This window comes from Mchenga conophoros, linkage group LG1 (assembly GCF_057382185.1).
Source record: "Mchenga conophoros isolate Kocher_MC1m ecotype Shallow Benthic linkage group LG1, M_conophoros_male_GT1.1, whole genome shotgun sequence".
NCBI lineage: Eukaryota > Metazoa > Chordata > Actinopteri > Cichliformes > Cichlidae > Mchenga > Mchenga conophoros.
Window position 1 is genome coordinate 25,408,322 of NC_140526.1, and position 14,743 is coordinate 25,423,064.

Genomic DNA, 14,743 nt, shown 5'->3' on the forward strand with positions numbered 1-14,743 from the left:
GAAGGGAATAATTGCTTTCCGGATGAAAATACAGTTGCAACAAATGTTAAAAAGGGATCCCCTTTTTCTGCTCCAGGGGTTTCAGGACAAATGCTCAGTGCTTATAGCGCACTGTGGCATTGTGGCGGTATGTTTCAGTTTGTAACACATTAATTGGACTGCTAACTATGGGAGTGCACGGACTGTGGAGGCTATTGGAGAGCACAGGGAAACCCATCAACCCCGAGACACTGGAGGGAAAGATCCTTGCTGTTGGTATCCTCAGTTAGAAATGCTGTATTTATCTTTGATCTGTCCACCATTATTTGCTTCTTCTGTCTCAGCAGTGTGTAGGTTTTACTAACTTCAGTCATAGCAGAAACCTTAACCAGAGCCCCCCTCAGACATCAGTATATGGCTGAACCAGGCGGTGAAAGGGGTGAGGGACCGTGAAGGCAACAGCGTCCAGAACGCCCACCTGCTCACTCTCTTCCACCGCATCTGTAAGCTACTCTTCTTCCGCATCAGGCCAGTCTTTGTGTTTGATGGGGATGCACCGCTGCTGAAGAAGCAGACCCTTGTAAGTCTGTGTGCCCGCGTGCATGCGTTTGTGTAGCAGGCAAGCGATTCCTGCTTAGCGTCTTCATTTTAACCTTGTTTTCCTCCTGCAGGCTCTGAGGAGGCAAAGGAAGGAGGAGCTGACTCGCGAGTCCAGAAACACCAATGAGAAACTGCTCAAAACATTCTTGAAGAGACAGGCTATCAAAGCTGCACTTGGAGACCACAGGTGAGGGACAGAGGGAGCATCCCTAAACCAGCAGTAAATAGTTCCTCCCATGTTTACCCTCCTATTCTTCAATGACATCAACAAAATAAAAATACCTCTGCTCTCCTTCTGGAGTCATTATAGTGTCAGGGCTTTGGCCTGAAATTAACGCACATTTCTTTCCTACTTCCCAGTAAGGAACCTCTCCCCAGCCTCTCCAGCGTGAGGAGAAATGAGGTGGATGACATGTATGTTCTTCCAGCACTGCCACCCGCAGAGGAGAAAGCCAAAAGCAGGTTACTGTTCACTTGCTTGCATACATAAGTTAGTCAGAATCCATGCAGGGTCTTTTCTGGGTAAACGGAATGCTGAAAAGCTCTTTTCCTCCACATGTGTGGACATGCCAGGAGGGTCAGGTGCTTTGTGAAAGCAAATGGCTTCATATCCACGACTAGAAACTTTTTGTTTTCTTGCCCTCTTCTCTCAGATAACCAAACAGTTCATATGAACCAAGGAGCAATTAGTAAAATGCATGGTTGTCTTTATTTAGTGCCATATCAAACATAGTGTGCAATAACAAACATCTGAATGTTTTCCTGTTGCACTTACAGCTCAGAGGAGGAGGAGGAAGAACGAGAGGAGGAGGAGGAAATGGTTGATAGTTATTACATGTATCAGGTAAAATGGTGTCATTGCACTCTGAAAGTGCACCAAATTGGTATCCTCTCCCCAAAATGTTAACATATTTTTGCAATTTTTCCTTTACAAACTCTTCTTTATATATCCAGTAAAATTCATCGCCTTGTGTCTCTGTTCACATATGGGTAACTGTCTTTACGTTTATTGTATAACTGTCCTCACTGACTAAAGTGAGTTTGTTCTTCATGTCTCAGGGAGACATGTGTGAAGACCCCAACTCAATGGACATCAACTCAGAGGACTTTGCCAGCCTGCCTCCTGAAATGAAACATGAGATCCTCAAAGACATGAAAGAGTTTTCTAAAAGACGGCGGACCATGTTTCACAAACCTCCAGAGGTACATCTCACTCTCAGGCTACAGTTATTGCTAAGGCTTTTTTTTATTTTTAAATGTTTTAAAATGGAAATAGTTTGGTCTGGATAACTCCTCACTCATGCTTCAGTGTCTCCTGACGCTTCTTCACTCTCTCAGCGGTCCGGAGACTTTTCACAGTACCAGCTGGCTGGCCTGCTGCAGAGGAACCGGCTGAACCAGCGTCTGGAGGGTGTGGAGAAGGAGATGAACCACCGGAGCGCGGGCAGTGCTCCAGATGTCTGCCAGCAGGACGGAGCTCAGCAAAGCGTGGAGGCACAGCGGCTGGTTTCAGAAGACCATTCTCACTATATCCTTATCAAAGGTGAGGCAGTCAGTGGATTGTTGCACTACTGTCTGGAAAATAGATAATCAGTGCTACAGATTTCTTTTCCGAATCACATTTAAATGTCTGAACATTTAAAAGGTTCATTGGAAGACAAGTAATGTTCATATAAGTTCATATTTTAAACAGTTTTTTGTTCAAAAACATCATGATGTAGTTCTTTTTATCAGATTTTTATTGGTGGATCATTGTGTTTTACTTTTCTTTTGACATATCAGAATGCTGAAATGAAAAAGTACAAGCTTGCCTCTGTGTTAGTTTATAAAACTGCACTCCACTTTACCTTCATAGGCACCAAAAAGAGTGAGACAGCCCCCGAGAGCCAACCTGCAGCTGCACCCTGGGCTGGGAGCTCCCTGTCAGGCTGTCAAAGACGGCCCAAAGACAAACCTGAGCCTCTTTGGCGTCCTGTCTGTGAGGAAGAAGATAAAGCGCAAGCTACCTCCTCAGGCGACTCCAAACCCTCAGCATCAAAACCGTCTGATGGAGACGCCTCACCGCCCTCACCTCGGACATTCAGAGCTATCCAGGCTGCGATTAACGACAGCTCCGACGAGGAGAAGTCCGACCGGGTTAAGACGGATGGTGGCAGCATGTCTCCACGCACACTGCTGGCAATCCAACAGGTTCTGGCTGAAGATGAAGGTGGAGCTGCTGAATTTAAGAGTAGCTCGCCCACCAATCAAACAAATATTCATCATCGTGCCCCAAGAGCGGTCACCAGCAGCTCGGAGGAAGAGGCCAAACCTTCACTCAAAGAAAAAGGCCTTGATATGAAGCTCACGGGGCAAAGTTTACGTGACAAAGACAGGTTGTTAGATAGCAGCTCTGAAGACGAGATGGAAGAATTGATTGGCGAGAGAAATAAAGCACTTCGATTAGCAGCAAAGGAGATCAGCTCAGAAGATAAGATGAGGAAAGCAGAGCTGTCTGAGGATATAAAGACAAGCTGTCGGGCACGAGTGGAGAAACAAGAACAAGTTAATAGACGAGAACCAGAGCGCACACCTCAGGATGCTGCTGCTGCTGCAAACAGTCAAAACCCAGTATCTACAAACCTCTCTCCTCAGCTCTCTGGAAGACCCACCGCACTCTTAGAGCAGTTCACCGAAGCTCCAGAGAAAAATGGATCTGAAGTGAAATCAGAGAGCAGCGAGGAAAGCGAGTCAGAAGGTACAGTAATGGTGTCTTTCACATTGCAGTCATTCAAAATGTGTTAAATCTGTAGTGTGTTTGTGCTTCCAGATGTCAGATTTACAGGTTTAAATAAGCAGAGGGTTTTACATTTTAATATAAAATTTTGAACTGAGACGTGTTGGTTTCTGAAAAGCCTGACTTCTCAGAACAAAACCGATCACTGTATGGATAATATAATAACAGGGCTGCATATAGGACGTCAAATAGACATCCTGCAAATTGGTCCTGTGCCTTGGGTAAAGATTAAATTATCTAGCTTACAGAGTAGGTTCAGTCATCAAGGAAAACCAGTCGCTTAATGTTGTATTAACCAGATTTTAAAGTGTAATTATGCCAGTTACCCCATGCTTGGTCTAACAGCGTTAGTGTTTGTTCAGGTCGTGCAGCCCTGATGCATCAGCAAAAGCCAGATGGTGGCCCAGCTGATCTAGTTGGTAAATCTGCCATAAGGCACATTATTAAGCCGCCTTTGCTTGCCGACACTTTATTAGGTGTCTGCTGCAAGCCGCTTTGCGACCCAGCCTGATCCTCTATTGTTGTTGATGCTTTCCACATATACGCGTGGTCCCAGAACATATCAGTCACTGCAGTTAGAAATAACGCCACATTTTCTCTTATGGGAATGCAAAGGTCATCTCAGTCTGCTCTTTCCCTGTTTTCTCAGAGAGCTTCATTGAGGTCTCAGAAGACGACTCAAAAGAGGAGACTGCAGATGATTCCCTCGTGATAACTGGAGAGAAAGCACATCCAGATAAAGTCCATAAAGATGACGCAAAGGAAGAAGGAAACTCAGAGGAAAGTTTAGCAGAAATTTCCTCAACTGTTGCGCTGAACTCAGAGGAAGAAGCAGAAACAAAGGCACAGAATGAGATGAAAGAGCAAACGGAGACAGAATCCAGATCAGCTCCAGCCATCAATGAATGGGAACACTTTGATGTTGTAAGTTTCTGTAATTCTGCAGTTTACTGATCTCTGATAGACAGAAAATTAGTCATCTTGATGATTCATTAGTACTCAAGCGGTACTACAAATATAGTCACACGTGGCCTACTTTCTTCTAAGACGTAAAAAAATTCTTCTTTTTTCTTCTTATGTGAAACTAAGGGCTCATTTTTGGGCTCTTCAGTGCTGAAATTTTCAGAAGACTGGTATCCTTTTGATATTTTAACAGAGAACTACTCAGATCATACTGATCACTTCAGATCAAACTGTCAGATCATTAAAAAAAGGAATTATTATGATGGGCATATTCCCAAACCCAGTCCATTAATTTGAGATGGTCGTGTAAGTAAGTTTTACCGAACTGGTGTTGATTTGTCTCCTGAGGAAAGACCAGATGTTCAGAGAATGCTCAACTAACACCCTTTCGTATTAATATTATTAAGCAAACACTCATTCAGTGAGTCATGACCAAGGTTTTGCAACTCAAAAATAACACGTACGTCATGTCTGTACTTTGATTTCTTATCAGCTATATCCATTACTGTTTGTGAAGAAATGACAGTTTCAGACTTTCTGGTTTATCTATAATTATTTGTTGTTGTTTTGCACGTCAAGCATTCTTCAGCATAAACAGAAACAAGACTATAAGGAGCAGGTTGACATGCAAAAGTGTGTGTTTGTTCTGCAGGATGAGCTGGAGGCCCTGGAAAGCTCCCTGAAGGTGGAGCAGAGCAACCTGAGGGAGCAGAAACAGCAGCAGGAGAGAATGGCCAACACAGTCACCGGGCAGATGTACCTGGAGAGCCAGGTGAGAGAGAAATCACATCAGCACATACAGCCACACGCAGACCGTAAACAAGTATATATGTTTTTTAAAAAGTTGATGTGTACGCTTTAATTAGAAAAAATAGAAACCAGCATGTAAATAGATTAATGCGCTGACAGCGGATCTGACAGATCAGAGCAGGTGTTAACTCCCAGCAGGGATACATTTCCCAGCATCACCTCTGCCAGACATTCCCAGAGTCATTGCTACCTCACAGTCTTTGCTGTGCGTCTGCTGGCTCGCTCACACCCCTGAAAGCCAAATGCTGTCAGCATTTTCTCCTTCATAAAATTCACACTGAGGTAAAAGCTCAGTGTGTGCGATCTGTTTTTAATCCTGTCAGCTGCTCCTGTAATCAGCTGCTAAGAGCAGAAGTACCTCTCAGATGACCACGGAAACATCCGCAGCCTGTTGAGCTGAAAGGGTTGTAATTTTAAGATCAGAGTCTTTTAACACATCTCGGGACATAATGAGACCTAAACCCCTAAACGCCAACTCTGATACTGAGAACGCTCTACATCATCTTATTGTACTTTGTGAGTAATGACCGTTTGAAACCAGGAGCTGCTGCGGCTGTTCGGCGTCCCATATCTGGTGGCTCCGATGGAGGCCGAGGCTCAGTGTGCGGCGCTCGATTGGGCCGACCACACGCACGGGACCATTACAGACGACTCGGACGTGTGGCTCTTTGGAGGACGTCACGTTTACAAGAACTTCTTCAGCCAGGACAAATATGTCGAACATTACCAGCACAGCGACCTGCAGAGCCAGCTCAGTCAGTGAATGTGTGTGTGTGCGTGTGTGCGTGTGTGTGTGTGTGTGTGTGTGTGTGTGGGGTTATATGAAAAAATATATATCAAAGGATGGAATTCAAGCCTGCTTCCAATCAAATGTATTAAATCTACATACATGATTGCTGTGGAAACACAACAATCATGTTCTTTCATGGGCACATTATAGTTATTTTCTCTTAAACCAGCACACTGACCCACATGGCTCCGTGCATGGTTGATTTAGTTTTATTGGTGGTTGCAGCTGCAATGGTGTCATATTTATGGGAGTGTTGTAATAGTGCTAAGATGGCACATCACAACAGGAATTTCATAAGCTAATATTGTACATATGAGGGAGAGGTGTTTGTGTAACAGGCTGTCAGCACAGTCTTATTGCTTACAGTGTTGTCCTTTTCTTTATTTTTCCTGTTTACTTAACAACCTGTAATCTCGCCTCCGTCAGGTCTGGACAGGACTAAAATGATAAATCTGGCTTACCTGCTTGGAAGTGACTACACGGAGGGTGTGCCAGGGGTCGGCTACGTGACTGGCATGGAGATACTGAATGAGTTTCCAGGACCAGGCCTGGAGCCACTGATACAGTTCAGGTGGGTGAGATTGCTTCTGTGTGCAAGAGACAAAGACAACAATCAGTACTGGATGTCTGTGATCTTTTGGACTCAGGTGGATGAATTAAAGAGTCTGATAGCAACAGGAAGAAATGACCTCCTGTAATGTTCCCTCAGAAAGCGAGGTTGAAGGAACCTGTTTCTGAAACTGCTCTTCAGATTGTCCAGTGTGTTAGGGAGGGGGTGGGAGTCATTGGAGTCAAACATGTCCCTGTGCCAATTTTTATTTTTTCAAGCATGCTGCCACCATCAAATTCAAATTGAGCCAATATTTTTCTCATTTTTTTAATGTTCTACTGTGAATAATGTTATTATATAAGATTTGCAAATCATTGCATTTTTTTTTTTTTTTTGCATTTACATATTTTTTAGGATTGGGGTTGTGTGCTAAAAAACACCATGAGTAAATATAAATGTTATTTCTGCATTGAGCTTTCTTTCTTATTGTTGTTGCCTTTGTTCTTTTCTTTTTTTTAATTTAACTGTAGTAACTGGTGGTCAGAGGCTCAAGAGAAAAAGCACCTGGCGTCTGATCCTCGGGACACAAAAGTTAAGAAGAAGCTGAGGGATCTGAAACTGCAGCCTGGTTTCCCCAACCCTGTGGTGGCTCAGGCTTACCTGCACCCCACTATTGACCAGTCAGGCAGCTCCTTCAGCTGGGGACGTCCACAGCTGGACATGATCAAAGAATATCCTTTCTCTGTTTGTGGGAATGTGTTTGCCTGCTTTTCCTGAACGTATGAATATTTCTTAACAAGCGCTTTACATTCTGCCTGAGTCGTTTTGGCTGGAGCAGTCGGAAAACAGAGGAGACTCTTCAGCCTGTGATCAAGCAGCTCAACACCCAGCAGGTAACCAGGTTACATCCACATGTGAGCATGTCAAAGCAACAATAACCTGGCACGGAGGCCAATGTCAAAAAAGGAGAGAAAGGCGCACACCTTTGAAAATGCAAGACAAAATCTTTGTGTTTTTTTTCCACATGTAAACAGTTTCTTGAAGTCTTCACTCAGGAAGCAGCTTCTCCAAAGATCAGTTTTCAGTAACCTCAAGTGAGAAGAAATTTAGTGATAGGCTAAACATAATGGTTGAATATTTGCAAGTTAAAAGTAATGAGTAAACAGTTAAATGGTTAGCTGAAGGCGATCAATTGTAATGGGTAGCTAGAAGGAAAAATACATTTCAGATTACAAGCTTGTCAGTGGTGTTCCCCAGGGCTCTGTCTTAGGGCCCTTTCTCTAAAATGCATATCAACAATTTTATTCATACTGTGATTTTGTTATTTAATTGATTTTAAGGTGTCCCAGAATGTTTTGAAACAAAAATAAAATTTATTATTATTGTTAAACACATTAAATGGCCATAAAATGGCTAAAATGTTTAGCTAAATGTTAAGCTAAAACCTAAAGATACAATAAACAGTGCAGATAGTTGGTTATAATTTGGCATGTTATCAAAATGTTAGCTTAGCTAAGATAGGTTAACTAAAATAAATAATTGCCTAAATGTTTTATTAGCTAACGATTATTGATTGCTGACATAGCAGGAATCAGAATAATGAACGGTTACATATTGAGCTAAGAGCAGTAAGCACGCTAGCATTAGTTAAGTCTTAGTCTTAAACAGTACTATTATGCTGTAAATTCAAACCCGTGCATATCAAACAACCACCTGGGTCTCAGGGGTTAAATGTCTCCAGTTAGATTGTGTAACTTTTGAAAAATCAATAATAGAAACAATAAATTAAACTGGCTTGTAGCCTTCTATCGTTCATGTCTTGTCTGCTTTGGTTTAGACTCAGCTGCGGATAGACTCGTTCTTCCGCATGGAGCAACGTGAGAAGCAGGCGATCCGCAGTCAGCGACTCCGCCGAGCGGTCACCTGCTTGAAGCGAAAAGAGAGGGAAGGAGGAGCCGAGGAGGAAGAGGACGACAGTGAGGACGATACGCATTCCCTGTCTAAGTCTAAGAAAGGGAGTCAGGATAAAGGAGGAGAGGAGAAAGATGTGAGGAGATCTGTGGCAGGAGGAGGCTTTTTAGGGTCAGAGATGACTGATGAATCTCCTCTTACAGCTCTCAGAGATAGCAGTAGCACCAGTCATGACTCCCTCTCAGTAAAGTCTGTTCCTCAGTCTAATAAAACTCCACCTAAGAGAACCAGGATGAGCAGCAGCAGCTCTGGTGAGGACAGCGACGGTGGTCCTGGAGTTGCTATGGTTACAGCCCGATCTGTGTTCGAGGGGAGCCGGAGAGGACGCGGAGCGAAAAGCACGAGAGGGAGAGGAAGCATGAGAGGAAAAGGCAGGGGGAAGAAGACATGAGGACTTTGATATGTACTCCCAAATGTCTGACGTCTACATGTCTGATAAACTCAGGGTTTCCATTTTATGAAACATGAATTTTGTTAAAAACTGCTATGAACTATTAATAGAAAATTATTTTCCTGCTTGTAGATGTTTGTGTGACCACAATGAGTTCATTTTGCATAAAATTTTTGAGATGTGGTACATGTTCACCTGTCATTTGTCGCCCTCGTGTGTCAATGAAACTGAGACAGATGCAGGTTTTCAAACTCCTTCTTTCAGGTCTTATTTCAGCTTCTTTTTATCCGCGCTATCACTTCTACCTACCCTGACTTGAAAAAACAAACACGTTTAAACTTTTGCACAGATGAGAAAGAAACTTCACAATCTTGCAAGTTAAATTGTTGGAATAAGATCAAAGATTTCTATTCCACTTCCCTCTCCAGCTCCGGTTCAGCAGCCGGCGGTGCAGCTGTTGCTGTCAGTCACTGTTACTGCTTCATGCACTTTGAGTTTAAGCATGCCCAGAAAGAGCTTGAGATATCGGGTACAGTGAGCCTCGGTGTGGGAGTCCTGGACAAGAAATTGGAAAACACTTTGTTTGTGTGAAACTTAAAACCACCGAAGGCAATCGTTAACAATCCTAGGGATCAGGATCCACAGTGACCCAAATTCAAAAGACTTCAGCCTTGATTATAAACCAAGGACTGCTTTGGCTGCTATCAGATCTCCTGCGTTGGACGTTCCTGTCCTGTTTCTTCCCTTAGTCATGGAGACACAGCAACCCAAGACCATGGATGATCCCAAAAACAGACACAAAGGTGAGTCATTAAAAAAAACATATAGAGAATACATGATAAATGCTGGCATTGTGGCACCGAGTATGAATCTGATATCAGACCGTGCAAGAAGTGTGGCTCTGCTGATGGATCTGCTTACTATTTACACACACAGAGCTCTAAATTGAGCTCTCCCTGTTCTCACTCAACCTTTGCATTGTGGCTCGGTGGGCTCCCCTGACCTTTTCTCTAAAGTAGCATTGCATAACTGAAGTTGTGGGTCAGACGCTCTGAATAGATGTGACTCACCGGCTGGAGTTACAAACAAATGCAGCAGGATCAGAGAGGCATTATGAGCTGAGATGCTAAAAGTACAAAAAAACCTCCAGTACTTCAGCAGTTCTGCTTATTGTTGTATTATTGCCTGTGAGATGAAAGTGTAGGATTTCTGCTCCCACTCTGTCACAGTGTTGCACACATAGAACAGCCATCCTGTGCTGGAGCTTCTACAGTTCTGTAGTGAATAAAAGATGGAGCAGTTGGCTTATGTTTTGTGTGTGTGTGTGTGTGTGTGTGTGTGTCATTGGAGAAAAGAAAGGTTTAAATATATTGTAATTCAAGTGATTTTGTTCTGTCCCTTGGCTTTCATTTCATGGGTTAGAAAATGTGTAATGTGTAACATGGGATTTCAGGTCACGGGCCTAAAGCGGATACATCTAAGAGTAATTTGTGTCAAAGACCAGTCACAACAAAAAACAAACACACTGGAAATGACAAAAAATAGACCTCACAGCAGCCTTATTTCCATAGAAGAGGATGTTGCAACACATGGTCAGATGAACCGGTGACCTTTAACAAAACTAGCATTTCCTGGAGGGTACTGTCCAGCACAGTGCTGCCTTTGCAGTCTTGATCCCTGCGCACAGAGATTTCTCCAGATTTCAGACTTTTTTTTTGATAATATTATGTTGCAGGTGATGAGATATGAGAAGTCCTCACAATTTTATGTTAGGAACATTAATCTGAAATTTGCACACTTGCCAATCAGTGATCGGCCCGTCTTTACTTCTTTTCTAAGAAAGTTTCTAACATGTTGCAAATTCACCTAATTAGTCGCAAAATGTCCCACCATCTATTTCTTATTAGTACCACTTGCTTTTCCAGCCTTTCGTTGCCTCCATTCACACTTTTCTGAGACGTGATGCTGCTTTCTACGGTACGGTACGGAGCCCCGCAAGGGACATGGGAGAAAAAGAATTAAGCCGGACTTTTGTGAGATCTCGCAAAACTAACTCGGGATCTCGCAAAGGTTTTGCGAGATCTCGCAAAAGTTCATCGTAATTTTTTTTCTCCCATGTCCCTTGCGGGGCTCCGTACCGTAGCTTTCAAATTCAAAATTAGCTCATATTTTTCATGGAATAGTTCAATGTTACTAAAAAAAACATTAAAATGTTTTCTATGTTCTACTGTGAATACAATATGAGTTTGGGGGATTTTTACAAAGCATTTAATCTTTTTTGGAATTGCTGTTGTAATCCCAGTGAAGAAAGACACATGAGATCAGAGAATTTACCTAAAATTTGTCCATCATGTCTGATGATCCTGCTTTCCCTTACTGTGAAGTATCTCTATATAAACACAGTTAATATGATATCTGCCTCTTCTGTAGATGCCTGCAAAGCAGGTTCTGCTGTGGATGCAGAACTAGCCAGCGCCATAATGGCACGGCAGTTTCACCCGCCTGTTACTGGTCCCGAGGTCTGGGAGGGATACGTCTTTTCTGGTCTGGAGATCCTCATCAAAGAGTCCACAGACCTCTATGGAGCTGTGCTCTGGCCCTCAGTGAGCCCAAAAATTGTCCTTGAGTTTAGATGTGATGTATGCTCATAATTTTGATCCCTGTCACTTAAAAAATATATACTTGGTTCCCTCTAACAGGCCATGGTGCTCTGTCACTTCTTGGAGAACAACCAAGACAAATACAACCTGCTGGACAAAAATGTGATCGAACTGGGAGCTGGAACTGGGCTTGTTACCATCGTGTCCAGCCTGTTAGGTACTCACACAAGCCAGTGATTAGATTTAATCTTGTTAAGTTATTTTTCTCTTCCTCCATAGTTATTCCTCAATTTTACTTTTACTGTCTCTCCAGGTGCTAAGGTGACCTCCACTGACCTACCTGATGTGTTGGGGAATCTCCAGTACAATGTGACGCGTAACACCAAGGGCCGGTGCAAGTACACCCCTCTAGTGGGTTTTATATTTTAAAGCGTCACATTCAGGAGTATCACCATAAGAGTTAAAGATTGAAAGTGTGTGTGTAAATCAACCCACCCACCTCTGCTTTCAGGTCACTGAGCTGATCTGGGGTCAGGAGTTGGATCAGCGTTTCCCATGTGCCACTCATCGCTTCGACTACATCCTGGCAGCTGACGTGGTGTACGCCCACCCTTACCTACAGGAGCTGATGGACACCTTTGAATACCTGTGCCAGGAAAACACTCAGATCTTGTGGGCTATGCGTTTCCGCCTGGATCCGGAGAACAGCTTCGTGGATCGCTTCCGGCAGTGTTTTCACTTAGAGGAGCTGTACGACCTTCCCAGTCTGAGTATCAAGCTGTACCGAGCCTGGAGGAGGGACAGCACGACCAAGGACCTCAGAGAGGCTGCTAAACACTGAAGGAACTGGATGGGTTTACTGTGTGTGTTTGTGTTTTTGCTCAGTCGAGCCTCTGAGGGTCACGTTGCTCATATCCAGTCTTCTCACAGCACTGGTGATGTGGGAAATAATGTTTCTGACAACCCAGAGATTTTCAATAAGAGGTCTTTTGCTATGTGACTTCATGTGTGCAGTGCGATCAGGTTTTATCACTGCTGGAAGGACTGGAGAAGCACACATCTGTGTCTCGGACTGTTTAAAGGTTAATAAAATTACACACACTAATGGTTCTTGTATAAAATATCTTCTGGGGACCATGAGGAAGGGGGATGCAACTTGTTCTCTATCACCATCCTCGGGTCAGGCTTTATATTTTTGGGATTAAATGATAGAAAACTGCAACCTTTACCTCCTTTTTTTGTTTTTGTTTTTAATGTTTTCTATTTTAAACTTTTTTAGATTGAAAATTAGCTGCTATGAAAGTTATTTCTTTGAAAATTTAAATAAAAATATGAACTCATCAAGACTATATGAAAGGGGCTGCACCTTGTGTGTGTGTGAGACTGCAAACAAGCCAAGGTGGTTCTACAGGCCTCAGCTGGCACGTTTAATGTTGAAGTTCATGAAAGTACAATTTAAAAAAGACTGAAGAAGTATGCTTGGAAGAACTGCAGGAGAAAGCCTCTTCATGATAACATAGCTTAGGTTTGCAAAATTGGGTATGAACGATGTCCTTTGAACAGATGAAACCAAGGTGTGTACCCGTAGGTAAGTCCAATAACCACTTGTTACAACCAGCATATGCAAAAGAGCATCTCTGAATGCACAGCACATCAAACCTCGAAGCAGTGGAAAATCACACTGAGTGCCACTCCTGTCAGCTAAGAACAGGAAACTGAGTCTACAATTTGCAGGGGCTCTCCAAAATTGGGCAACAGAAGAAAAATGTTGCCTGGTTTGATGAGTTGCATTTCTGCTGGATGGTGAGAATGAGAATTTGGCATGAACAGCATTGGAGCATGGTCTTGTATCAGGCTGGTGGTGGTGATTCTGGGTTCTTCTCCTGCACCCAAAAACATTAAATATTAAACTTTAAACATTTTTTTTATTTTTTTAAGTTTACAGTGAATTGCAGGTAATTTTTCACCAGCAAACAACTTCAGGAGGTCAAATGAAAGATCACAACCATACTGGGCAGTACATACTAGGCACACATTTTTTTGTGTTTTGGAAACTCCCCAATGAGCCTTATTAGCTGCTTTGGAAAAGGAAGGTTCCCGTCACTTTCTATTCATGTGACCTATAAAATCTGATGCCTAATTTTTGATTCCAAATCTTCCGACACATCTTGGCTCATTTCTGTCCGGTCGTTCCTCTTCTTTCTGCCAGCTCAGAGCATATGCGCAGTTTGGCTGCGGAGGTAGAGGAGAGGTGAAGATCTGTTTAACAAAGCAGCTATCTAAGCTGGTGTCAGTAAATGTCACAGCCACCATTAAGAAAAACAAATACTCAACAGCTGAAGATTAATGTGGACTTGTGGTGCCTGTCATCGAGCTTAAAAACTCCCATCTTTTATCCAAATAAGGCTGCTTGGCATCGGTAGCACAACCGGGCAATGACTTAACCACTGCATGCTTTCTATTAATGTGTCAAAGCATCCCAAGGTCCTGGATGGATTCGTGTTTTAGGATGTGAGTGGATTTAGCTGGACGATAGGTGAAACTGGAGGGTGGGGAGGTGGTACTTCATGCAACTGAGGGTGGTCTAACTGAGGTTTATATTACTGAAGCTTGCTTCTTTTCTCGGGGGCTGATCCTGTTACATCTCTGGTGAAGCAGTTGAGGGCATTGCAGGAAAAGCAGGCACAACATGGACATGTTCCACGTTACACACGTCACTTTTTTAAATAGACGAGACCACATTTTCATCTGCAAAAGCAGGTGATTGCAGGAGACGTGAACGATCAAGAAATAAAAGTGCTGCTTGAGCTTTGACCTCTTGAGGAAACATGGTGATCATCCCTTTAATTACTAATTAAAAGGCGTATACAAAATTATTAAAAGCTTTTTAATGGACACAATGCTGATGTCCTCCATTCAGGCATGTTTCATGTTGTTATTTCTGGTCTCTCTCTTTTTTCTTCCTCCTTATGCAGGAGTTACAGTTGTTGACTGCCTAACAGCAGGCATTAATTGAAACAACACAAACTTGGGAGCTCTCTGCCAAGATGCCTTCAAGCCAAGCATAAATTATGTATTGGCCTTGATTCCCCTCTTGGCCCCATGTGTCTCCACTTTTTTTAGACTACTTACTATCGCAATAAACGATACGTGGACTGATTTGAACTCACGGTGGTGTTCAAGTTAATGTAAAGTTATCTCTTAACTTTAAAAGTTAGAAAAATACCAGCTTCTACAGGTTTAACATGAATTCCTAATACATCTGGGTATGGTGTTACAGACCGTGCAGGTTTTTGCAAAGTTCCAGCTTTGA

The 14,743-nt window shown here is 42.9% G+C and overlaps 2 protein-coding genes across 2 annotated transcripts; both read left to right on the top strand.

Annotated features, from left to right (window-relative positions):
* Positions 1-9: 9 nt before the first annotated feature.
* Positions 10-9,029, top strand: ercc5 (excision repair cross-complementation group 5). The gene is made up of 15 exons (XM_085271647.1): positions 10-255; positions 384-559; positions 651-766; positions 940-1,041; positions 1,357-1,423; positions 1,639-1,782; positions 1,918-2,122; positions 2,435-3,316; positions 4,005-4,279; positions 4,971-5,090; positions 5,670-5,883; positions 6,345-6,489; positions 6,999-7,199; positions 7,277-7,361; positions 8,306-9,029. Exons 1-15 carry the CDS (start codon positions 168-170, stop codon positions 8,828-8,830), a joined length of 3,345 nt encoding a protein of 1,114 aa, XP_085127773.1. The 5' UTR covers positions 10-167; the 3' UTR covers positions 8,831-9,029.
* A 266-nt stretch (positions 9,030-9,295) lies between these two features.
* Positions 9,296-12,994, top strand: mettl21e (methyltransferase like 21e). Its single transcript, XM_085271715.1, has 5 exons — positions 9,296-9,633; positions 11,261-11,433; positions 11,530-11,647; positions 11,744-11,841; positions 11,942-12,994. The coding sequence occupies exons 1-5, from the start codon at positions 9,582-9,584 to the stop codon at positions 12,269-12,271; spliced, it is 771 nt and encodes a 256-aa protein (XP_085127841.1). The 5' UTR covers positions 9,296-9,581; the 3' UTR covers positions 12,272-12,994.
* Positions 12,995-14,743: the final 1,749 nt, after the last annotated feature.